This window comes from Phyllobates terribilis, unplaced genomic scaffold, assembly GCF_046119375.1.
Source record: "Phyllobates terribilis strain yellow unplaced genomic scaffold, ASM4611937v1 Scaffold_10__3_contigs__length_209671492, whole genome shotgun sequence".
NCBI classification, from domain to species: domain Eukaryota; kingdom Metazoa; phylum Chordata; class Amphibia; order Anura; family Dendrobatidae; genus Phyllobates; species Phyllobates terribilis.
In genome coordinates, this window is record NW_027362770.1 from 51,648,693 (window position 1) to 51,673,155 (window position 24,463).

The 24,463-nt window shown below is 43.8% G+C and overlaps 1 protein-coding gene across 1 annotated transcript; it reads left to right on the forward strand.

Moving 5' to 3' along the window:
• The first annotated feature begins 1,498 nt into the window (after positions 1–1,498).
• On the forward strand, positions 1,499–23,920 carry HSPA9 (heat shock protein family A (Hsp70) member 9). Its single transcript, XM_073649555.1, has 17 exons — positions 1,499–1,693; positions 4,410–4,468; positions 6,807–6,894; positions 7,887–8,068; positions 8,466–8,590; positions 9,385–9,458; positions 13,618–13,724; positions 13,857–14,019; positions 14,735–14,827; positions 14,967–15,176; positions 15,284–15,511; positions 16,952–17,056; positions 18,214–18,331; positions 18,461–18,555; positions 19,113–19,205; positions 19,632–19,772; positions 23,481–23,920. The coding sequence occupies exons 1-17, from the start codon at positions 1,628–1,630 to the stop codon at positions 23,547–23,549; spliced, it is 2,016 nt and encodes a 671-aa protein (XP_073505656.1). The 5' UTR covers positions 1,499–1,627; the 3' UTR covers positions 23,550–23,920.
• The last annotated feature ends 543 nt before the right edge of the window (positions 23,921–24,463 follow it).

The window sequence follows — 24,463 nt, forward strand, 5'->3', positions numbered from 1 at the left end:
TGATATCACCATACAATGAACACTGGAACAAAACAACCCAGCAGAATGGCTCATAAAAAGAAAATAAAAAAGATCAGAAAGATGCATGGCCCCAATACAGCAAGCCCTGATACAGCCATCGATAGAAAAATAAAAAGGTTATAGCTCTTAGAAGCCAAGCAGAGAAAAAGGTGAAGAGGAGCCCACTGGGACCCTGGCTGGGACCTCCATCAGCACTAGATAGAAGAGGGCGGCAGTTGCCAGAATATTTGCTTTTCCCCTCTTTATTATTAAGGCACGGTGACTCAGTGAGGAACCGGAGTAACTGTGAGCACATACTGCAGGCATCTCCCTCACCGGTTACACGCCATTGCATCATGCCCTTTCTCAGCACAGGACAGTGGCTAGTGGGAATACGGCCAAGGCTTCTCACAGGACTGCTGAAATGTAATGGGGTTTTCCAAGAAAAAGGTATACAGTAAAAGAACCTATAGTTACCCCAGATCTCAGGCTCCGCAGCTCCCAGTCAGGCTTTATGTACTGGGCTGCAGCAATCAGCTCGTATCTACCTAAGTGAGTGCTGCATCACTGACCTGAGTGATTGGCTGCAGCCACATATAGATCAGTGAGATTCTAGGTGAGAGGGGGTCATCCGGTCACTACGTTATCACGTACACACAGGACAGATAAGGGGCTGAACACTGAGAGCAGAGCTCAGCAGCCACAGAGAATGAATGGCTTGGTGGTCAGCCATATGCACTACCACCCTAATAATAATCTATTTATATAGCACCAACATATTCAGCAGCGCTTTATAATTCAGACAATTTACAGATATTATGGGCACTGTCCCCATTGGGCTCACAATCTAGATTCCCTATCAGTATGTCTTTGGAGTGTGGGAGGAAACCAGAGAACCCGGAGGAAACCCACGCAAACACGGGGATAATATACAAACTCCTTAGTGGGATTTGAAACCAGGAAGCCAACACTGTAAAGCTACAGTGCTAACCACTGAGCCAGCGTGCTGCCATATTCTGCGGTCGGACACCCACCCTCTTTCAGCTTGGATCAGTAGCACTTGAGGGCTCCTGGTATTGCGGGTACACTATGGCCAGGCACGATGTGATCACATATAATGACCACCCCTATGTGCAGTAATGACACATCGGCTGCACTGAGGCCCCGTATTCAGCCGCAGGCGCCGCTGCCCGTCACTGACTGCCGGCATCACCCGCACACCACGCTCGCGCAGATCGTTTCACTTCCTGTCCCCGATAACCTTGACAGCTTGGCCCTGTGCAGGACCCGGCCGGGCTGTCCTACCGGTGCCTGCTGATATGGACATCTGTCGGACCGCACTAGCCCTCGTCTTTGGGCTCAGAATGTCTCGGGCGTTCTCCTCACTACGACAGAGCCCGTTCTCCCTTTCCCGGTAGCCCCCTTACACTCCGTTTCCTCCGTCATGCGGACGCTTCTTGGACAGGCATCTAATGACGCGCCCAAGGCGGAGCCCCGAGGACGTCCCCTGTCGCCTGAACTCTGAGGTCACTCCCACGTGTTTCGGATACTTCTAGAAGTGCGCAGTGTGCCCGGTGTCTGTTCCTGCACTGTCTCCACGTATCACCCACTCCGTCTATCCCGCATCATGCTGAGCGCCAGCAGAACCGTCAGCCGCCTCCTGTCCTGCGTGCCCCGGAGCGAGGCCCGGAAGGTACGTGTCCGCTCCGTATCACACGTGTGACGGCGGCAGTCATCTGTGTTCTGTCACGTTACACGGATCTGTATGAGGGACCGATCAGCCACGGCATTTGTAGAATAGGGCACAGTCTATACGGGGCTACTGACTGAAGAAACCCCCTATACAACGGAATGGACCGGCCTTGGCTCCGTACTGCAAGGTTACACACAACGTCATGGGATTGCACCATCCAGGGGGGAGGGGGGGCTATATCTGCTCTTATTATGGAGGGGATTCGTCTTTAGTGGGATGTAAATGGCAAATGGTTTAGTGTCCCACTGTGAGATGTGACGTCTCCTCTAATTGCAGCACACACAGGCTCTGTGCCCCCCCCCTAATTACAGGGCAGTCATCTGCCCACATACGGGCTCTGGATGTGCCCCCCTAATTACAGGGCAGTCCTCTGCCCGCACACAGGCTCTGTGCCCCCCCCCCCCCCCCTAATTACAGGGCAGTCATCTGCCCACATACGGGCTCTGGATGTGCCCCCCTAATTACAGGGCAGTCATCTGCCTGCATACGGGCTCTGGATGTGCCCCCCTAATTACAGGGCAGTCCTCTGCCCGCACACGGGCTCTGGATGTGCCCCCCCCCCCCCCCCTAATTACAGGGCAGTCCTCTGCCCGCACACGGGCTCTGGATGTGCCCCCCCCCCCCCTAATTACAGGGCAGTCCTCTGCCCGCACACGGGCTCTGGATGCGCCCCCCCCCCCCCCCCCCTAATTACAGGGCAGTCCTCTGCCCGCACACGGGCTCTGGATGCGCCCCCCCCCCCCCTAATTACAGGGCAGTCCTCTGCCCGCACATGGGCTCTGGATGCGCCCCCCCCCCTAATTACAGGGCAGTCCTCTGCCCGCACACGGGCTCTGGATGTGCCTAGCCGTGGGGGGCAGCCATTTTTTGGGAACGTTGCTGATGTAATTGGCTCCACCCCAATATGGCCCCTTCCTGTTTGGTACAATTAAAGAACAGTGACTGTGCACGTGGGTTACGGGAGCAGCGGTATATGTCTGATATTGGATGAATTTATACTGAAACCTGGAAGCTTATGTCCAGATTAGGGTCATCCCCAAAAAGAGCTCAGTGCGATGTTACCTTGAATACGTGGGTCCTTATTATGCTCTCAGATTAAAGAATCTAGCACTCACTCAGTGCTTTACCTAGTTTTATTCCCTTTCAAGGTCCTTCATACTATACGGGCTGTAGGGGGCGCCCTCTCCAAGATCCAGCACCATGGCTGATTCACGTCCTATGTGGCAGTGCACAGTGATGTAATGTGGAGTGGCAGTGTCCCAAACAAGTATTGCATCTTTTAAAGGAGCAATGCACCTCGCTCTGTAGGGCCAGGTTACTCTGAGACGGTGTCATCCACACCTTTACTGATGATCTGTTGCTCCATGAACTGAGAAAAAAAATCACTGTTTTAAAGCGTATGCAAATGAGGCCTAAGTGCTCTAGGTGTGATCAGAGCACTTACCAAGCTGCTGCTTTCCTGGCTTTATTCCCCACCTTCCTCTTGACTGACTGGCAAACAGGTGAGCTGTTGGTGAAGCAGAGGAGGATTGGGCTGGGCAGGGAATATAGGCAGCGGCTTGGGAAGGGCTCCAATCACACCCAGAGCACTTACTCCTCACTTGCATGTGAATGACAGTCCTTTTTGAGTTTTCAAACAAAAGATTGCATCAGTAAAGGTATGGATGTATTAGCTTTCAGAGAGTAACATGGCCATATAAACAGCGTGGAAGGGGTGGATCGTTCCAACAGATTCACATTAAAGCAAATAATATTGTGTCCCCTCTAAAAGTAGTAACACCAACCTGCACAAAAAAAGAATGAGTTTATACTTTCCTAATCTGAGTCCCTGACTCGCAATCAGTGATGGCGCTGTGTGTCAGGACCCCGGCCAGCAGGATGGACAGTGGTGGGACAGGGCCTCTATGGCGTGCTGCTCTTCCACGTGTTAAACTGTAGTTATGTCATGTGATGCCAATACTGCTCAAAATGGCACTCGCCTGGAGATCAAGAAGCCCAGGGCATGTGCACTGCTCCAGATGTTTTGCGCTAGTGTGGTCACTGCCACTTTCCTTTTTTCTTCTTGAGTTTTGCGCCCAAAGCAACCATCCCTATGCCCATCCCTCTCCTACCCATTATAGCAGTGATACCACGTGATATTTATTTTACTCACTTATATAACACCATTAATTCCACAGCTCTTTACAGACATTATCACTGTCCCCATTGGGGCTCACAATCTACATTCCCTATCAGTATGTCTTTGGAGTGTGGGAGGAAAGTGGAGACCCCAGAGGAAACCCACGCAAACACGGGGAGAACATACAGACTCCTTGCAGATGTTGTCCTTGGTGGGATTTGATCCCAGGACCCCACAGCTGCAAGGCCGCAGTGCTAACCACTGAGCCACCAATGTATGAGAAGTGTTTGCAGCCCCCACTGATTATCTGTTCCCTTCAGCACCCTTACCTTCCATTAGCTGCATGTCTACTTTTCTCTTAGCTTGTCCCCAGGTTCATGTCTAATACTGTATAGATGGGCTGGAATGTTCCAGAACTTTTGTGAGGGACAAGGACACCACTAGTCCAATGTTTCTGTAGCCTGTGTTGTCCACCATGGCTCGTTCTGTCTGGACTCGCTGATATCTGTATATAATGCCTCTGACTTCTCTTCCCAGGGTTGTTTCAATGGCTTCAGTGAAGAATTGCTCAGAGCGGCGTCAAAGAGAAACTATGCGTAAGTGGTTTATCACCTGGATTTGTTGGTTTCTTTACACTATATATTTTCTCATCTGTAAAAAGGAAGCCCTTTTTGATAACTCTTGTTTGTTGTCTACGCCCCCATAACGTGAATTCAGCAAGTCTTGGTGTAGGCATTGTCAGGTACAGTACCCCACCCCGGTGCTAGGGAGTATAACAAGCACCAGAGACTATGTATTACTCAGTTACCACCACTACTACTATAAGAACCAATGGCCAATGGGGCATGTGGAAGTGGGTTGTTCAATGTGGGCCAGGACACAAGAACATGCCATGACACATGAGAGGTGACTACACCTGGGTTACATTGCAGTCTCCGATTGCAGAATCCTGCAGTCAGACATCAGATGCAGCATTATTGGGATCTGCCGGTTATATGATATATAAAGTGTCCAGGAAGAAAAGCACAAGATGCCTGTTTGGTCTCATACCTTGCTCTAAGGCTGCGTGCCCACTATTTGTTTTTCAAGCGTTTTTGCTGCAGAATTTCCGCAGCGAAAACGCTTAAAAAAACGCTTGGTAAGGCTATGTGCCCACGATGCGAAAATGCTCCGTTTTTTTTTTCCTGAGCGCTTCTGCATCTCCCTGGCAGAAAAAAGCATGCGGATTGTACATGCGGATTGTACATGCGGATTGTACATGCGGATTGTACATGTGTTTTTCCTGCCAGGGACAAGCGGATGTGAAGCGTTCTTCACTTGCATTTCTGCATGCGGGTTGTCAAGCGCTTTTCCAGGCGATTTTAGCATCACTTGGAAAGTGCTTGACAACTTGTCACACTATATAAATCCATGCAAACGGCATGGATTTATATAGTGTGACCGAAAGAATGGTAAAAAATAAAAAAATAAATATATACTTAGCTTCTGATGGCCCCCGGAGTCTTTATTCGATGCGTCTCGGCTTGCCGGCAGCTCGCGGTACACTGAAGGACCTGCCGACGTCAGCGGTCGCGTGCCTGTCACATGGCTAAATGACGTCAGCGCAGGTTCTTTAGTCTACCGCGAGCTGCCGGCAAGCAGAGACAAGCACACTGAGGGCCAACAGAAGGTAAGTATAATATTTATTTTTTATTTTATTAATTTTTTTTTTTTTTTACAGGTTCTATGGTACCCGGGTCCGGAGGAGAGTCTCCTCTTTTCCAAACCTGGGTATCATCCACACAGATTCAGTGATGCGGATTACATGCGTTCCAATGCAAGTCAATGGCGGCGAAAACGCCGTGCTTCTGCAAAATAATTGGTAGTGCTGCGTTTTTTTCCACAGTGGAAATTTCGGCAGCATGTACACAGCACATGCGGATTATCATTGGGGAACATGGCAGACCTTCTACCAAGCGTTTAAGCGTTTCTGCAGCAGAATTGCCGCTGCGGAAACGTTTAAACGCATCGTGGGCACACAGCCTAATACGTGCCCCATGTTCGCCAATGATAACCCGCATGTGCTGTGCACATGCTACGGAAATTTCCACTGCGGATTATCATTGCTTAAAAATGCTCAGCATGTCCATTAATTTTGCGGACACTCAGCATAATTGCCAACATTGACTTGCATTGAATCGCTTAACATCCGCATCACTACATGTCCTCCAGACTCGGGTACCATGGTACCTGTTTAAAAAAAAAGAATTTAAAATAAAAAAATATTATACTTACCTTCTGATGGCCCCCGGTGTCCTCAGCGATGTGTCCTATCTCTTGTACGGCTCACGATGGTCTAAAAGGACCTTCCATGACGTCATTTAGTCATGTGACAGGTCACGCGATTGCTGACGTTAGCGGTCACTTGACCTGTCACATGACTAAAATGACATCATGAAACGTCCTTTCACACTACCGCGAGCCGTACGAGAGACCGGACGCAGTGGAGAAGGAGACCGGGGGCCATGGGAAGGTAAGTATAATCTTTATTTTTTACCATTCTTATTCTTTTTTTTCTTTTTTAACTATTACTTGGTCACACTATATAAATCTATGCCGGTTGCATGGATTTATATAGTGTGAACAAGTTGTCAAGCGCTTTCCAAGTGATGCTAAAATCACTTGGAAAAGCGCTTGATAACCTGCATGCGGAAATGCATGTGAAGAACGCTTGACGAACGCTTCTACCTGGCGGGAAAAACGCATGTACAATCTGCACGCGTTTTTCCTGCCAGGGAGAAGCATAAAAAATCTGCAGCATTTCTGCATCGTGGGCACATAGCCTAAGCTCTGCTCTGTGTATTAGCTCTCCAGGAGTCCCCCCCCCTCTAGTCGTGTGACTACGTACTGTGACTATTACATTCTCCCTATTAACATTTGTATTTTGATGTACAGATCTGAAGCAATTAAAGGAGCAGTTATTGGAATCGATCTGGGTACAACAAATTCCTGTGTCGCTGTAATGGAAGGAAAACAAGCAAAGGTAATGTCATTAAATGAACAAAAAGGGGGTATGAAAATCCTCACTGCTTATGTCCTCAGTACCACGATCCAACCACCGACTAGCAGTAAAAATGCAAAAAGGATCGATACTTGTGAAGAATAAAACTTCCATTTATTTTATTCATTAAAAACAAGGATATCCATAGTTAAAAATAGAAAGCGTTTCCGGTGGGACTGCCCTTAGTCATAGAATATATATACATGTGTTTTTGGATATCAGTATATTGATCCTTTATATGCGCTTACACAGAAAGGAGTATGCAAATACATATATATCACAGAAAACATGCCTGGTCATATAAACGAAGAATAATCATAATCCTCATAATCAGCACTTCATTGAGAAAATTGCACAAGAACATCTGCAGAAAAGCACAATAAATGCTGTGATCGAATAATAATCCAACCAAATTAGAAGATGTGCGCAAATAATAACACAGGAATAACAAAGAACAGCACAGGGCACAGCAGGCAGGCAGGTAGGTAGTAGCCTCCTGCCGGTTAGTGCTTAGGCACATATATATTGTTTTTCACAAGTCCTGGATATCCCCTTTAAGCACCATGAAGGGAGATCTTGTACGGAATAGGAGCAGCTGATAAAGCGCTTCTCCCAACACTGGCTCCTGTACATGACACTGGTGAAATAGTGCATGGTATTTGCAGACCCTACTACTCGGGGTGCCCCCCCCTTATAACGAGCTGGTTCTTAGGAGGAGAAGCTGGAAGTGTTTCCATAACTTGGTTACTTATTCTTTAGTGGTTACCATCATTTCATATATTGGGCACGTTCGATGTCCCATGTGAGCATATATTGGGCACATTAGATGTCCCATGTGAGTTCACAGGAGGAATCTGAGCGGTGTAAGATAAACGATGTGTGGGTTACACCGTGCGGCGCAGGCTTGATCTACACTTTATTACTAGTCATTCTTCCTGATCTGTGTTTGGTACCTAATAGACTATGTTTTGCAGGTGCTGGAAAATGCTGAAGGTGCCCGGACCACTCCTTCTGTTGTTGCCTTTTCCACAGATGGGGAGCGCTTGGTTGGAATGCCTGCAAAACGCCAGGCAGTAACAAATCCCAACAATACGCTGTATGCCACAAAGAGGCTTATTGGCCGGCGATTCGATGATCCTGAAGTTCAGAAAGACATGTATGTACAAGTATAATTGTTCTGCAAGACCATGCTGACTTATGCACCTAAACTCGTGTTGGCCCACATTAATCTGTTCATTGGCATTAAGTAGGCCTCCCAAAAGTCACAATTTACTTAAAAGTTACGCAATTTAAGACTATTTGCTTTAACAAGTATAATGCTAGTATGATTTTTATAGGGGCTAAGTCCCTTATATCACTGTTAAGCTAGCGTAGTTTAAAATGCATTTTGCTGTGAAGGACTTGCTTTTAACCCATAAAATGGCCCAAATTGTGAAACCAGCCGCACTTTAGTACAGTCCAAAATGTGTCAAATTTATTAAGCAGCATGTGCCGTTTAATCTAGGGCAATTTACTCCATTTATTAATGTATATTTTTATTTTTTTTAATATAGCAAAAACGTTCCATTCAAGATTGTCCGTGCATCTAATGGAGATGCCTGGGTAGAAGCACATGGAAAGCTTTACTCTCCCAGTCAGATTGGTGCATTTGTACTTGTGAAAATGAAGGAGACTGCTGGTGAGTTTCTCCTGGATATTTGTATGTAGCCTGGTTTTTTTTTCATTTTTGTTGTAGTTTTGTAAAGTCTGGCACAGCCGTGGACTAAAGTGGCGATGTCTGTGCTGGAAAGTTAGAGGTATTCCCATTTCCAAGATCCTATCCCAATATGTAGTAGGTATAATACTATTAGAAAATACCTCAAATTAGAAATGTAGTGTAGTTCTTCTGATTTTGCTATGTCGCTGACCCCATGTGCAGGGCATTGCAGTAGTTTATGTATCCATGGTTACGACCACTAACAAATAACTGTTATTGTATGAGTGGTCATAAACATGGATACCTAAGCTATTGCAATGCCCTGCACAAGGGGTAAGCAACCTGTAAATGTAGTATAATTCTTCTGATTTGCTAATTGGAAGTTTTTACTAACCTTATTATTACACCTACTACATATTGGGATAGGATCTTGTAGATGGGAATACCCCTTAAAATATTGTCTGCAGAGAGATATGTCACCTTCCCATGTGAATAGACTAGATCTTGCCATGCTGTTTTACTCCAGCTGTGCTTGTGATTCATAAACGTGGTGGTAAACCATAGACTGCAGGTTTACGTATATTGGGGACTACTGTCAAGGACCTGTATTTTGGTGAGATGGTGCAATGGAATAAAGCTTGTGGATGGGAAGGTGTATAATTTTATGTAGCTTTTGTCACTTAGTACGTTTGCAGAAATCCATGCCACTATGTACTTCTCAACTATATTCAACTTAAAAAAATTGTGACACCTTTTTTATATATTTCTATTTGTAGAAAGTTATCTGGGTCATACAGCAAAGAATGCAGTAATTACCGTTCCTGCTTATTTCAATGACTCCCAAAGGCAGGTAAGTCTACACTGGGCGGTAGAGCACCATTTATTCTTGCCCTTTCCTATGGTTTATGTTAATAATGCATCGTGTGTCGTCAGGGAAAAACACTTTAAGCTCCTTCAAATAAACATGTTAAGTAACTGGTGATATGCCGATACCTGCTGATTGGTGAAGCTTGGCGGGCACAGGGGCAGACCACCCAATTATTCTAGGCTGTCGTTAGCATGGACCGGAATCCTGTACAAAAGATATTCTAGAACAAAAACTGGAAAAGGTCTTAAATGTTAAAAATGTGGAGACCGGCTTTTAACCCCTTAATAACATCTGACGTACTAATACGCGTCTGTGCCCTGGGACTTAAGAGCCAGACCCGTATTAGTACGTCATCGCGATCGCGCGCGCACACAGGCTGTGCGGGCGCGATCGCCGCCGGGTGTCAGCTGATAGTACCGGGTGTCAGCTGTGACAATGTGCAGGGAGCGGTTACGCACCGCTCCCAGCACATTAACCCCCGCGATGCTGCGATCGAAGTCGATCGCGGCATTGCGGGGGCAAGGGGAGGTGATCGCCGATACTCACCTCCTCTTCCGGCTTCCAGCGCAGTCTGCAAAGGCTTCCCGGGTGTTGCCATGACGACCCGATGTCGTCATGACAACATCCGGGTCACCAGAGAGCAGGAAGATTGCTTGGACATGCGCAGTGCATCTCCAAGCAATCTTCACACTGTGCACTTCTGACAGCCTTCATGGCATAGGGATGGTGCTCCATTCCTGTGCCATGCAGGCGATCAGAAAAAAAAAGTGAAAGTCCCAGAGTGGGACAAAGTAATAAAGTGGATAAACTGTGTGAAAGTGGAAAAAAAAAAAAAAAAAAAAATGTGCAAAAATATTATAAAAAAATAAAAAAAATAATACACCAAAAATAAAAATATAATGTACCCATCAATAAATATTATAAAAAAAATAAAAAAAAAACAATAAAAGTACACATATTTGGTATCGCCGCGTCCGGAACAACCTGACCTATAAAACTGTCCCACTAGTTAACCCCTTCAGTGAACACGGTAAAAAAAAAAAAAAAAAAAAAACAAGCAAAAAACAATGCTTTATCACCATACCGCCAAACAAAAAGTGGAATAACACGCGATCAAAAAGACGCATATAAATAAAAATGATACCGCTGAAAACGTCATCTCGTCCCGCAAAAAACAAGCCGCCATATAGCTCCATCAGCCGAAAAATAAAAAAGTTATAGCTCTCAGAATAAAGCGATACTAAAAAATATTTTTTTCTATAAAATAGCTTTTATTGTGTATAAGCGCCAAAACATAGAAAAATGATACAAATGTGGTACCGCTGTAAACATACTGACCCGAAGAGTAAAGCTGCCTCATCAATTTTACCACACGCGGAACAGAATAAAAAAAAAAAAAAAAAAAAAAAAACAATTCCTGAATTGTTGGTTTTTGTTTATTCTGCCTCCCAAAAATCGGAATAGAAAGCGATCAAAAAATGTCACGTGCCTGAAAATGCCACCAATAACAACGTCAAGTCATCCCGCAAAAAATGAGCCGTCACATGACTGTCTGCCAAAATCTGGAAAAATTATAGCTCTCAAAATATGGCGATGCAAAAACTAGATTTTACAAAAAATGCGTCTTTTAGTGTGTGACAGCTGTCAGTCATAAAAACCCCATATGATTCTGGCATTGCTGTAATCACACCGACCCGAAGAATAAAGTCGTCTAATCACTTATACCGCACAAGGAACGGCGTCAAAAATAAACTCTAGGGTTAGGGCTGGGTTTGGGGCTAGGGTTGTGCTGGGGCTAGGGTTGTGCTAGGGTTAGGGCTGGGGTTGGGATTTTTTTCAAAAGTAAGAAAAAAAGATGACGATATGGCGACTAGTGTTGAGAGCAAGTGCTCGCTACTTGAGTTTGCATCGGGTGCTCTGGTATGCATTGAGTATCGTGGGTATTTGAGTGACATGCTCGAGTCTCTGCCCCATATGCTTCGCGGCCAAAAAACTTTACGGGGATTGCCTGCCATGCACGAGCGATCCCCGCATGTTTTTTTTTGGGTGTCTAATAACCGTGAAACATGCGGAGCAGGGACTCGAGCATATCACTCGAGCACACGCTGTACATGGTGCATACCTGAGTACCCGATGCAAACTCAAGTAGCGAGCACTTGCGCTCAAGAATAATGACAACTTATTCAATATGATGACCTAATGTAAACAAATAATGTGCCGTACCTCTGGGTTCAAAATGTTCACTATACACCTTACTAAAATCCTCGAGGGGTATAGTTTCCAAAATGGGGACACTTGTGGGGGAGCTCCACTGTTTAGGCACATCACGGGCTCTCCAAACGCGACATGGTGTCCGCTAACAAATTGAATGGAAAATCGGCTCAAATTGTTAGCGGACGCCATGTTGCGTTTGGAGAGCCCCTGTGTGCCCAAACATTGGAGCTCCCCCACAAGTGACCCCATTTTGGAAACTAGACCCCCCAAGGCACCTTTCTAGATGCATAGTGAGCACTTGGAACCCCCAGGTGCTTCACAAATTGATTCGTTAAAATGAAAAAGTGAAAAAAAAAAACACTTTTTCATTTTTATGAATCAATTTGTGAAGCACCTGGGGTTCCAAGTGCTCACTATGAATCTAGATAGGTGCCTTGGGGGGTCTAGTTTCCAAAATGGGGTCACTTGTGGGGGAGCTCCAATGTTTGGGCACACAGGGACTCTCCAAATGCAACATGATATCCGCTAACAAATTGTCGGCTCAAATTGTTAGCGGATATCATGTTGCATTTGGAGAGTCCCTGTGTGCCCAAACTTTGGAGCTCCCCCACAAGTGACCCCATTTCGGAAACTAGACCCCCCAAGGCACCTATCTAGATGCATAGTGAGCACTTGGAACCCCAGGTGCTTCACAAATTGATTCATAAAAATGAAAAAGTGTTTTTTTTTTCACTTTTTCATTTTAACGAATCAATTTGTGAAGCACCTGGGGGTTCCAAGTGCTCACTATGCATCTAGAAAGGTGCCTTGGGGGGTCTAGTTTCCAAAATGGGGTCACTTGTGGGGGAGCTCCAAAGTTTGGGCACACATGGGCTCTCCAAACACAACATGGCGTCCGCTAATTATTCAAGCAAATTTTACAATCAAAAAGTCAAATGGCGCTCCTTCCCTTCCGAGCCCTGCCGTGCGCCCAAACAGTATTTTTTCCCCAAATATTGGGTATCTGCGTGCCCAGGGGAAATTGCACAACAAATTTTGGGGTCCATTTTTTCTTGTTACCCCTGTGAAAATAAAAAAAATTGGGTCTAAAGTAACATTTTTGTGAAAAAAGTTAAATGTTCATTTTTTTCTTCCACATTCAAAAAATTCCTGTGAAGCACCTGAAGGGTTAATAAAGTTCTTGAATGTGGTTTTGAGCACCATGAGGGGTGCAGTTTTTAGAATGATGTCACTTTTGGGTATTTTCTGTCATAAAGACCTCTCAAAGTGACTTCAAATGTGATGTGGTCCCTAAAAAAAATGGTTTTGTAAATTTTGTTGGAAAAATGAGAAATCGCTGGTCAACTTTTAACCCTTATAGCTCCCTAACAAAAAAAAATTTTGGTTCCAAAATTGTGCTGATGTAAAGTAGACATGTGGGAAATGTTATTTATTAACTCTTTTGTGTGACATATCGCTCTGATTTCAGGGCTTAAAAATTCAAATTTTGAAAATTGCAAAATTTTCAAAATTTTCGCCAAATTTCCATTTTTTTCACAAATAAACGCAAGTGATATCGAAGAAATTTTTCCACAATCATGAAGTACAATATGTCACGAAAAAACAATCTCAGAATCAGGGGGATCCCTTGAAGCGTTCCAGAGTAATTACCTCATAAAGTGACCGTGGTCAGAATTGTAAAAATTGGCCCGGTCATTAACGTGCAAACCACCCGCGGGGCTTAAGGGGTTAATATGTCAGGTTGGTAATTGATCATCAGTTCTTGCTCTTATTTTATTTCGCTGTAATCCTTGTTTTTTTTTTTTTTTTTTTTTTTTTTTTTTTTAAAACCGGCAGAAATTGCTGAGGAATAGAGTGCAGACTTATAGAATTGTCTACTATGTGATTACTGTATACCCACTAGTGATGACCACATATTTATTCTTAGGCAACTAAGGATGCTGGGCAGATCGCTGGGCTTAATGTTTTGAGGGTCATTAACGAACCAACTGCTGCTGCTCTTGCTTATGGCTTGGATAAGTCTGATGATAAAGTGTAAGTTAATTTCCTGCCTGTACTTAACAGGTCTTAAAATCCTGTACCAGATACTCCATAACTTGCCTGGTTCATGAGCAAATGTTTCTCCATCGACATCTTATATCTGTGTGTATTGTGCTTTTCTTATAGCATTGCAGTCTATGATCTTGGAGGTGGCACTTTTGATATTTCTATCTTAGAAATTCAGAAAGGTGTTTTTGAGGTGAAATCTACCAATGGCGACACTTTCCTAGGAGGAGAAGATTTTGACCAAGCTTTGTTACAGCATATTGTGAAGCAGTTCAAGAGAGAGGTTAGTGATTTTTGGTAGTGGCTGCCCTTTCTGTATTGTCAAAAGCATGAGTGGGGGGGGGGGGGGGAGTGGCGTAAAAGCTTCGAAAATATACATTTTTGCTCAACACAGAATTGTGCAAAAATGTTGCGACTTTTAGCGGTTTCACGCCACTTTAAATCAGCTCCGTGGAAATAGGTGGCGCTGAGGAGGAGCCAGGATGGTAACCACTTGGTAGAGGCGGTGAATTAAGTGCCGTGTGCCTCGTAAAGAATTCGGCACAGTGTACTGTCAACACTGGCTTAGCGCAAGCTTGTGCTAGTCTTGATGAGTCTGCCACAGTGTCTCTTGTATATACCTGTTATACTTGATGTAAAATTTATAGGTTCTTTGCCATGTTGATTGCTTTTCCCCACTCATATGGTTGTCTTAATGCAGACTACATTTCCCTTAATTCCTTAAATTTTACTAGGTGGAATAACCTCCTCACACTGCACTTCTTATGCTGAGTTCTGGCAGAATATGATGAATGCTTAATTTAGATCTGCTGTCTCCTCATGCTGCGATCTTAGTTTATCCCATGTGATGCAGCTTCAGCATGTTTCCCTGATATCTGCTTGTGATGGGGTTCTCCCTGTCAGCTCTTATAAGCAGGAGGAGCAGTGTGCTTTTTTGACTATAGTGTATGATTTTTAATTTGCATTATTAATATTCTGTCCCTTTTTTAACCTTCCAGACTGGAGTAGATTTAATGAAAGACAACATGGCTTTACAAAGAGTTAGAGAAGCTGCCGAAAAGGCCAAGTGTGAGCTGTCTTCATCCGTGCAGGTGTTTTTTTTTTTTTTAAACATTTTTCTCTAAATAGATGAGCCTTTCACGCAAGTGAAATGGACCCTGTTTAACTTGCATGATTGCCATACAGGGTTTTTCCTGAAACCTTGTTGTTTTTTCCCTACTCTCCTTGTAGACTGATATAAATCTGCCATACCTTACCATGGATGCTTCAGGGCCCAAGCACTTGAATATCAAGTTGACTCGTGCTCAGTTTGAAGGGATTGTGGGTGATCTAATTAAAAGAACTATTGCACCAAGCCAGAAAGCTATGCAAGATGCCGAAGTGAGCAAGAGTGACATTGGAGAAGTTCTCCTAGTTGGTGGAATGACCAGGATGCCAAAGGTATAAAATGTTTGCATATGTTTGAGGGTCAGTATACAGGGCTTTGCTGTGTACTTTGCTTGCTGGATAGTACATTTCCTAATCCAGTTTTTGTGTGATCTGTGAAGGTTCAGCAGACAGTACAAGACTTGTTTGGCCGTGCTCCAAGCAAAGCTGTTAATCCCGATGAAGCCGTTGCCATTGGAGCTGCTATTCAGGGTGGAGTGTTGGCTGGAGATGTTACAGATGTTCTCTTGCTGGATGTCACTCCGTTGTCACTTGGAATTGAAACATTAGGTGGAGTCTTCACTAAGTTAATTGGCAGAAACACTACGATCCCAACCAAGAAGAGCCAGGTAATATATTAATGCAATAATACTTTACAATTTGCTACAAACCTTGGAAGTGACAGCTTTCCTATGTGCTTGGATATTACAATACTATATGGTATTGCATAAACATACAGAAAATGTATGTTCATTGTAGCATTTGGTCCCTTTATCAATAAAGATGATTAAAGAGTTTGTCAGCAGGACTTTTTCTGTTTAATATGCGAGCAGCATAATGGATGTAGGGGCCGAGATCCTGATTCTGATGTATCACTTACTGTGCTGCTTGATGTTTCAATAAAATCAGGGTTTTCTGATCCGTAGATTATCACCAGAGGACTAGGTGTCTTGTTCCATGTAGTCATCCTTTTTCGAAGTCCGACCCACACTGCTGGCAGCTTTTTGCCTATGCATAGTTTACACAGAAAGCTGCCAATTGGTGGTGTAATTGGGTTTATACAGAACTTTGCATTCAGAGAACTGGTAGATCTGCAGCAGATACAGGGACTTTGATCAAAACTGCAAGCAGTGACACATCGGTAGGAATCAAGTTCTCTGCACCCACATCATGCTGCTCTCATATAACAGCTAAAACATGGTGACTGATTTTCCCTTTACAGGGGTTGTCTGGTCCAAATCAATGCGTTTGCAGTTGCTCTGTGTGACTACAGACTTATGAATGCTCCCAGAACACGCACTGTACGCTGGTTTCTGAGCCGGGACTGAAGGGTATGTATGCATTATGCCAAAGCCCATGCAGTGGGAGTGTCCTTGCTCCATACACTTGTATGGAGCGAGGCCGCGTCCTGACTAGTGACGTAGCTGTCCAGTGGGCGTGGTCGACTAGAAGGCGTGGCCTCCATACAAGTGCATGGAGCAAGGCCACACCCACTGGTTGGGCTGTGGTCGGGAGTATGTATAACTCTTACCCTCCGGTCCCGGCTCAGAAACCGACGAATCCCCACAGTGCGTGCGCTGGGGGGATTCATATCTCTGCACTCACACAGAGTGACTGCAGACTTATCGGTTTGGACCGGACAACGCCATTAATAAATAATTTCAGCTCCTCGTAATGCAGACACACTGTATCCCATTCCTAGCTTATGTGATGCTCAGCAGTGGAGAATTTATTACTGCCCTACACAATTAGGATTTAATTTCCGCTAGTCTCCACTAGATAACCCCAGCATGGTAGTTGGCTGTTATTGAAGGAAGCTGCGAGCAGGTACGTTTTAGTATTACATGACCCTTGTGCCGATGAATAGGTGACTATGTAATGCATAATTCCATAGTCCATTCCAGCAGAAACTGTATTTTTTTTTTCTTATTTTCTCTGTGCAACGCACTAGATTTGTAAATCTGTGTATAGAAAGTGTGGTTGTCTAAGATGGGCAACAGCTGATGCATTTGTGCTGGTTTTTGATTGCTAGAGATCTGATCCGCAGGCTATATTTGTTCTGTGTCTAGGTTTTCTCCACTGCTGCTGATGGACAGACCCAGGTGGAAATTAAAGTCTGCCAAGGTGAAAGAGAAATGGCTTCTGACAACAAACTTCTTGGCCAGTTCACCCTAGTAAGTGGCTGTAGTTAAAGGGGTCCTTTACTCTGCAAACACAGGATATTTTGATTATTTAAAACTCGTTGGATTTTTACCAAGAATATTAATGGTCTTGCCTTAGGGTAGGACATCAATATTACAATGGTGGGGTCTCAGCTATGCATCCCTGCCAATTAGATGTTTGAAAGGGCCACAGCACATCAGAGGTGCGGTATGTACTGTTTGCCAGGCACAGATCTGTACTTTTAGGAACTGATGCTGCTGGTCTTACAGCTTTCAATCGCAAGTCTTATGCAAGTGGATGGGACTGAGATGTAATGCTAGACAGAACACCAACTAAATGTCATGTACTAATTTATAAAGGAGATGCTGTTTTTACCAAAGCACCACAGCCTCTTTAACTCCTTACCGCCATGACGTACTGATGCATCATATGCCAGCGCCCTGATTTTGACGCGGGCTCGCACGCCGAGCCTGCTTCTTTCTCTGCATATGACTGCTCATTTAATCAGCCATCATGTGCCTCTAGCAGACGCTCCCCCATATTTGTTAACCTGCATTTAACATGCGCCGGCAGGGACGGCGTGTCGTTCCACACTCCCATTGGCATGTTTGTGACTTGATCCCAGAACTCCAATTGGTTGTCATGACAGCCCCCATGCGTGTTATTATGATCCTTTGCCTGGTATTCATATATCGTGATTTTAGCTACACATAGCAGTGATAATGCACTGCTATATATAACAAGCAATCAGATGATCACAGCTTCAAGTCTCCTAAGGGGAGGATTAAATAATTATTTTTTCACCACTTACCAAACATGCATAGGGTTTTTTTTATTTAAATCTGTGTACATGTACTGATCTGGAGAATCATATTGGCAGGTAACTCTTACCATATAGTGAACATGGTAAGTAAAAAAAACAAAAAAAAAAAAAAACAAAACAATTGTGGAATTGCATTTTTTCTTTTGCAGTTTCGTTCACTTGGAATTTTTTTTCTTGCTTTCCACTGAATCACATGATAAAACGAATAGTCTGGGGACGAAGGTGTTACATAACTGACCTGCGGAGTGTTGATAGTTGGACCCACACAATTTTATATTTTCTGGCCATCCATTTTTAAACCTAGGTTTTAAGACTTGTTTCTTTTCTTGTGTCTTTGTCTCATAGGTAGGTATTCCGCCAGCACCCCGTGGTGTTCCTCAGATAGAAGTTACTTTTGACATAGATGCCAATGGAATTGTACATGTATCTGCAAAAGACAAAGGAACCGGTCGTGAGCAGCAGAGTACGTTTCCTGAAGACAAACCTCTGGGGAATTGCACTTCTATCCCACTGCTTTTGTGATGGATGGAGGAGGAGGTGGGGCTGTCAATGGAATTGAATAACTGATATCTATTTTTTTTTTTTTTTGTAGTTGTTATCCAGTCCTCAGGCGGACTTAGCAAGGACGATATTGAAAATATGGTGAAGAATGCTGAGAAGTATGCAGAGGAGGATAGAAGGCGGAAGGCAAGTATTAGATTTTATTTATTTTATTTTTTTATTTCTCTAATAAAATCTAACCCTACTTGCTAGTATTCGCACAGTCACTGGATGATTATCTATGACTGCTGTTCCAGAAAGCCTTGTTTGGCCTTGTCTTTACCCTGCAGGGTTTGCAATGGATTGACAACCATATGATACTTCGATGGGCAAAGCCTGTCAATGCAGGAGCTGCTTTTGCTTACAATAGACGCAGGGTTATCTCAGTGGGAATATGCCATCAGAAAATGTCCACCTGTTTTTATATTATATGTATTGTTTAAAGGTTAATAATTTTTTTTTTTTTTTTTTTTTAAATATACAGTGGGTCACTTTCTGATGCATTGTTTTAGTAGGAAGATCTGTACACTATTTCTGGGAAGATGCCAGACCCCTCTTGCAGCCACATTATGTGTTCATAGATGGCAGATAATGGGGCTTGCCTCCAGAATAAATGGCTATTGAGCGGTTCTGACAAGGTGGTGCTCTGGCTGATTAGTATACTGCATGGCAGTTGATTGACGCATAGGTTTTTGCTGTTTCAGGAACGTGTTGAAGCGGTGAACAATGCAGAAGGCATTATCCATGACACAGAATCCAAGATGGAGGAATTCAAAAGCCAGCTGCCAGAAGATGAGGTTTGTGCTTGTTTTATGTGTTGAACTTTTTTGATATTTGTGTAGTTTAAGGCTATGTCCATGTTGAGTATTGTCCCCCTCCCCTGTCACATCATTTGCTCCATCGTGGCTTGCTTTGAAGCTCTGGAAAACGGCATTCAGATGTTTGCACAGACATGGTCATTAACTGCTGTGTGCTCTGTCCGACATGATTTTCGGCCGTAGCTGCCGGTTAGAGGAGGGCTCCAAGACATGGTTGACTTTGTTTTGGTGTCCTCCTCAAATAGGCAGATATGGACAAAAATGGTGACTTTGTCTGCATCATTAGTCAATGGCACCAACAGTGCAAGAGTCCAAATCCTGTTTTCCGTGGTTTCAAACATAGCCACTGATAGAATGGTAATGCAGTATGAACATAGTCTGACCCTGTACTGTCCTTTATTTCAGTGCAACAAGCTTAGGGAGGAGATTAGCAAAATGAAGGAGTTGTTGGCAAGAAAAGATACGGAAACCGGTGAAAGCATCAAGCAGGCTGCATCTTCACTCCAACAAGCTTCTCTGAAGTTATTTGAACTTGCGTACAAAAAGGTAACCATCCTGACGTGTCCTAATGTATCCAGGATCTTTATTTGTCTGCTCATGTCCCTGGTGGACACAGCAAAGTTTAGTACAGACCTTTTACTCTTACCTGCATCTACTTCATCAGTATTTGGTGCCCCCCCCCCCCCTTCCTTGTCTCCAATTATTTCATTTTTTGCATGTTTTGTTTTTTTCTGTCCCCTTCTTCCAAGACACATTTTATTTTATTTTATTTTTTACTCACTTATATAGCGCCATTAATTCCACAGCGCTTTACAGACATTATCGGCACTTGTCCCAATTGGGGCTCACAATCTACATTCCCTATCAGTATGTCTTTGGAGAGTGGGAGGAAACCGGAGAACCCGGAGGGAACCCACACAAACACGGGGAGAACATACAAACTCCTTGCAGATGTTGGTCTTGGTAGGATTGAACCCAGGACCACAGCATGTTCTCTAATTGGCCTGTGTTGTTATTTTTTTGGAGACTCTTAGCTTTATTTTTCAGATGATGGAGATTTGAGGTGCAGTGACTGAAAATCATCATCACTTCTGGCATTTCATATGGGATAAATTTTATATTTTGATAGATGGAGCTTAGACTGATGCAGAGATGGCAAATATGCACAAATTCCATCACCTGTGCATTACTAAAGAAATCCTGGAAACATTACTCTTTAGGGGGATCCTTGAGGACTGGGAGTGAGAATCCCTGATTTTAAACGATGTTTAATAAGTTCCCACAATGAATTTTATGATGCCGCAAATTTTCGCTGTGCAAATCCGCAGCGTCTTAGAATTCCAGCTAAGTGGATGCGAATTCTAGGGATCTCATGCCCACTGTGCTTCTTCTTTTTTTTTTTTTTTTTTATAATGTGGCACAAACTGCCCAGCGGTGTGTGTTTTGAAATCTGCTAAATGTAAATTTCTCGGAGTACGCAGAGTTTTATGTGTGGAATTTCCTCATAGAATTGTTTAGCTGTGGAACCATGCGTTATTTAGTGCTTTTCTGCTGCTGAAATGTACTAAAATCACGTGTAATCTGCACATGACTATATCAATAATGTTTTGTCAAAGCTAAATACTAGGAAAAGGCTTTATTTCAAACCTGACATGCCAAAAAACCCTCTAAAAATGCAGGTAACCTAATTTAGCTTATAGGTGCAGAAAATCTGCAACATCAAAATTGCACCAAATACTCACGTTAAAGGGTTTTCATTTAATTTTCAGACTCCTCCACCCTACCTAGAGGAGTTACAGCTCCTGTATATGTGTGACACCTAAAAGGGTTAACAAAAAAGATTCTTTAAGTTTCTATATTGTATAGATTTTATGCAGAAATCTTGGTATGTGTGTGCAGCCTCCATGTCAAAATACACTGCTCAAAAAAATAAAGGGAACACTCAAATAACACATCCTAGATCTGAATGAATGAAATATTCTCATTGAATACTTTGTTCTGTACAAAGTTGAATGTGCTGACAACAAAATCACACAAAAATCATCAATGGAAATCAAATTTATTAACCAATGGAGGCCTGGATTTTGAGTCACCCCCAAAATTAAAGTGGAAAAACACACTACAGGCTGATCCAACTTTGATGTAATGTCATTAAAACAAGTCAAAATGAGGCTCAGTATTGTGTGTGGCCTCCACGTGCCTGTATGACCTCCCTACAACGCTCCTGATGAGGTTGTGGATGGTCTCCTGTGGGATCTCCTCCCAGACCTGGAGTAAATTATCCGCCAACTCCTGGACAGTCTGTGGTGCAACGTGACTTTGGATGGAGCGAGACATGATGTCCCAGATGTGCTCAATCGGATTCAGGTCTGGGGAATGGGCGGGCCAGTCCATAGCTTCAATGCCTTCATCTTGCAGGAACTGCTGACACACTCCAGCCACATGAGGTCTGGAATTGTCCTGCATTCAGAGGAACCCAGGGCCCAACCGCACCAGCATATGTTCTCACAAGGGGACTTAGGATCTCATCTCGGTACCTAATGGCAGTCAGGCTACCTCTGACGAGCACATGGAGGGCTGTGCAGCCCTCCAAAGAAATGCTACCCCACACCATTACTGACCCACTGCCAAACCGGTCATGCTGAAAATGACCACGGCGTCTCCAGACTTTGTCACTTCTGTCGCATGTGCTCAGTGTGAACCTGCTTTCATCTGTGAAGAGCACAGGGCGCCAGTGGCGACTTTACCAATCCTGGTGTTCTGTGGCAAATGCCAAGCGTCCTGCACGGTGTTGGGCTGTGAGCACAACCCCCATCTATGGACGTCGGACCCTCATACCACCCTCATGGAATCGGTTTCTAACCGTTTGTGCAGACACATGCACATTTGTGGCCTGCTGGAGGTCATTTTGCAGGGCTCTGGCAGTGCTACTCCTGTTCCTCCTTGCACAAAGGCGGAGGTAGCGGTCCTGCTGCTGGGTTGTTGTCCTTCTATGGCCCCCTCCACGTTTCCTGGTGTACTGGCCTGTCTCCTGGTAGCGCCTCCAGCCCCTGGACACTACGCTGGCAGACACAGCAAACCTTCTTGCCACAGCTCGCATTGATGTGCCATCCTGGATGAGCTGCACTACCCGAGCAACTTCTGTGGGTTGTAGAGTCCGTCTTGTATTACTACGAGTGTGAAAGCACAACCAACATTCAAAAGTGACCAAAACATCAGCCAGAAAGCATTGGTACTGAGATGTGTTCTGTGGTCCCCACCTGCAGAACCACTCTTTTATTGAGTGTGTCTTGATAATTGCCAATAATTTCCATCTATTGTCTATTCCATTTGCACAACAGCATGTGAAATTGATTGTCAATCACTGTTGCTTCCTAAGTGGACAGTTTGATATACTTGGAGTTATATTCTGTTGTTTAAGTGTTCCCTTTTTTTTTTTTTTTGAGCAGTGTATTTTAAAAAAGGGTGGTCTGTGACTGACATATTGATGACCTATCCTCGGTCATCAGTGAGATCAGTAAAAACTCCACATGTAGAGTCTGTAACAAAGCAATGTACAAGGCAGAACACAGCAGCCCTGTATATTGCTTAAAGGGAATCTGTCAGCAGGTTTATGCTATGTAATCTGTAGAAAGCATGCTGTAGGAGTTAAAACACAGATTGCAGTGATGCCTCTCATTAGCTCCAATGATTGTTTTAGCACCAGTAGCTTATCATTGCTGTGACTAGCTGGTGAGTGAGCGCTGGTCTGACATGCCCCCTGCTGTTATAGGCAGCTCACTGTCTATGGACATTGTATATGTAGAGCCTGGTGTGGGCGGGGTTAGCTTTCTCAACTCTGTATTGCTAAATCTAAAAACTGTGTCAGAACGGCTGCACCCAGTAGTCAAAGTGATACATCATTGGATCCAGCTTCTCTATGCCTACATTACACTGTTCTCCGATGAGGTAGCAAAAACATGCCAACAGATTCCCTTTAATGGTCCCAGACGAGTAGTTTGTTATAGTGATTGGTGGGGGTGCCAAGTTTTGGACCCCCACCCATATCATATTTGTGACCTATTGTATGGATGAGTTAACAGTAGAATAGTTCTGGACAACCCCTTTAATGAACTTATGGTAATTCGTAGTCCCTTTCGTAGCCTATAATAATAGAGTTGCTTTCTGTAAGACCAGCCTAATGTAGTGTATTAAAAATCTTCTAATTAGAAATACATATTCTAACTGTTCAATTCCTTACATTTGTTTTTGCAGATGGCATCAGAGCGAGAGGGTTCTGGAACTACTGAGCAAAATACCGAGCAGAAAGAAGACAAGCAGTAAAGGAGTAGTACAAGTAGATTGGTGGCTTGGGAGCCAATTTCCATAGGGATGTCCTGAGCAGATATGTTCAAATGTCAAATGTTCTACTGTGTTTTGGCAGTACTCTTTATATAATTTCTTTACCATATTGATTACTTGTATGTCCAGTGTTTTTTTTTTTTCTCATTTAATTATGCATCTTTGGCCCTACGTAAACTTTTTTTTTTTTTTTTTTTTATATATATTTTCATTCAGTGTCTTGGCTTTACAACCTCGTTTTATACTGTATAGAAGTTTGGGAGTCTGTTGTACATTTCACATTAATGCCTCATATTTGAGGCAGTTTTGTGTAAGTCAAAGTTAAGTTATGCTTAATCATAATCTAAATAAAATGCTGGCTGAACAGTGTCTGGTAGTCCTTTAACTTGTCTCATCTTTATAGAAAACCAAGCAGCCGTTCAAAGGCCCCAATTTAACAAAGCTATTGCTCCAGACATCTAGAGCACACCGCTTCGAAAAGTTGGAGTGGTGTTTTAAAAAAAATAAATAAAAAATGCAACTTTTGACGTTTACATGCTGAGTTTGGCCAGCTTTGCCAAAATGAGCAGGACAGGGATGTGGCGACGGCTTCTCATCAGTCATTATGAGCTGCGGAAAATCTTACCTTCTTCTTGGACTGGAGTAAGATTTGTGGCGAGGCACACACCACTTTTCAGACTCTCCTATTTTATTAAGAGGCATACCTCTCTTCAGGAATCCTAAACGTGTAACTCCAGCAGGACCCTTCATCAAGACCGCCGTGAACTACTTGAATCACCCACAGCATGTAATGCCTTTTGTAGTTCTGATTGAGCTATGCATTTTTAGGAAAGCTGTCACACTGTAAATACAGCTGTAATTGCTTTCCCCAGCACTGTTTTATTGAATATAATATG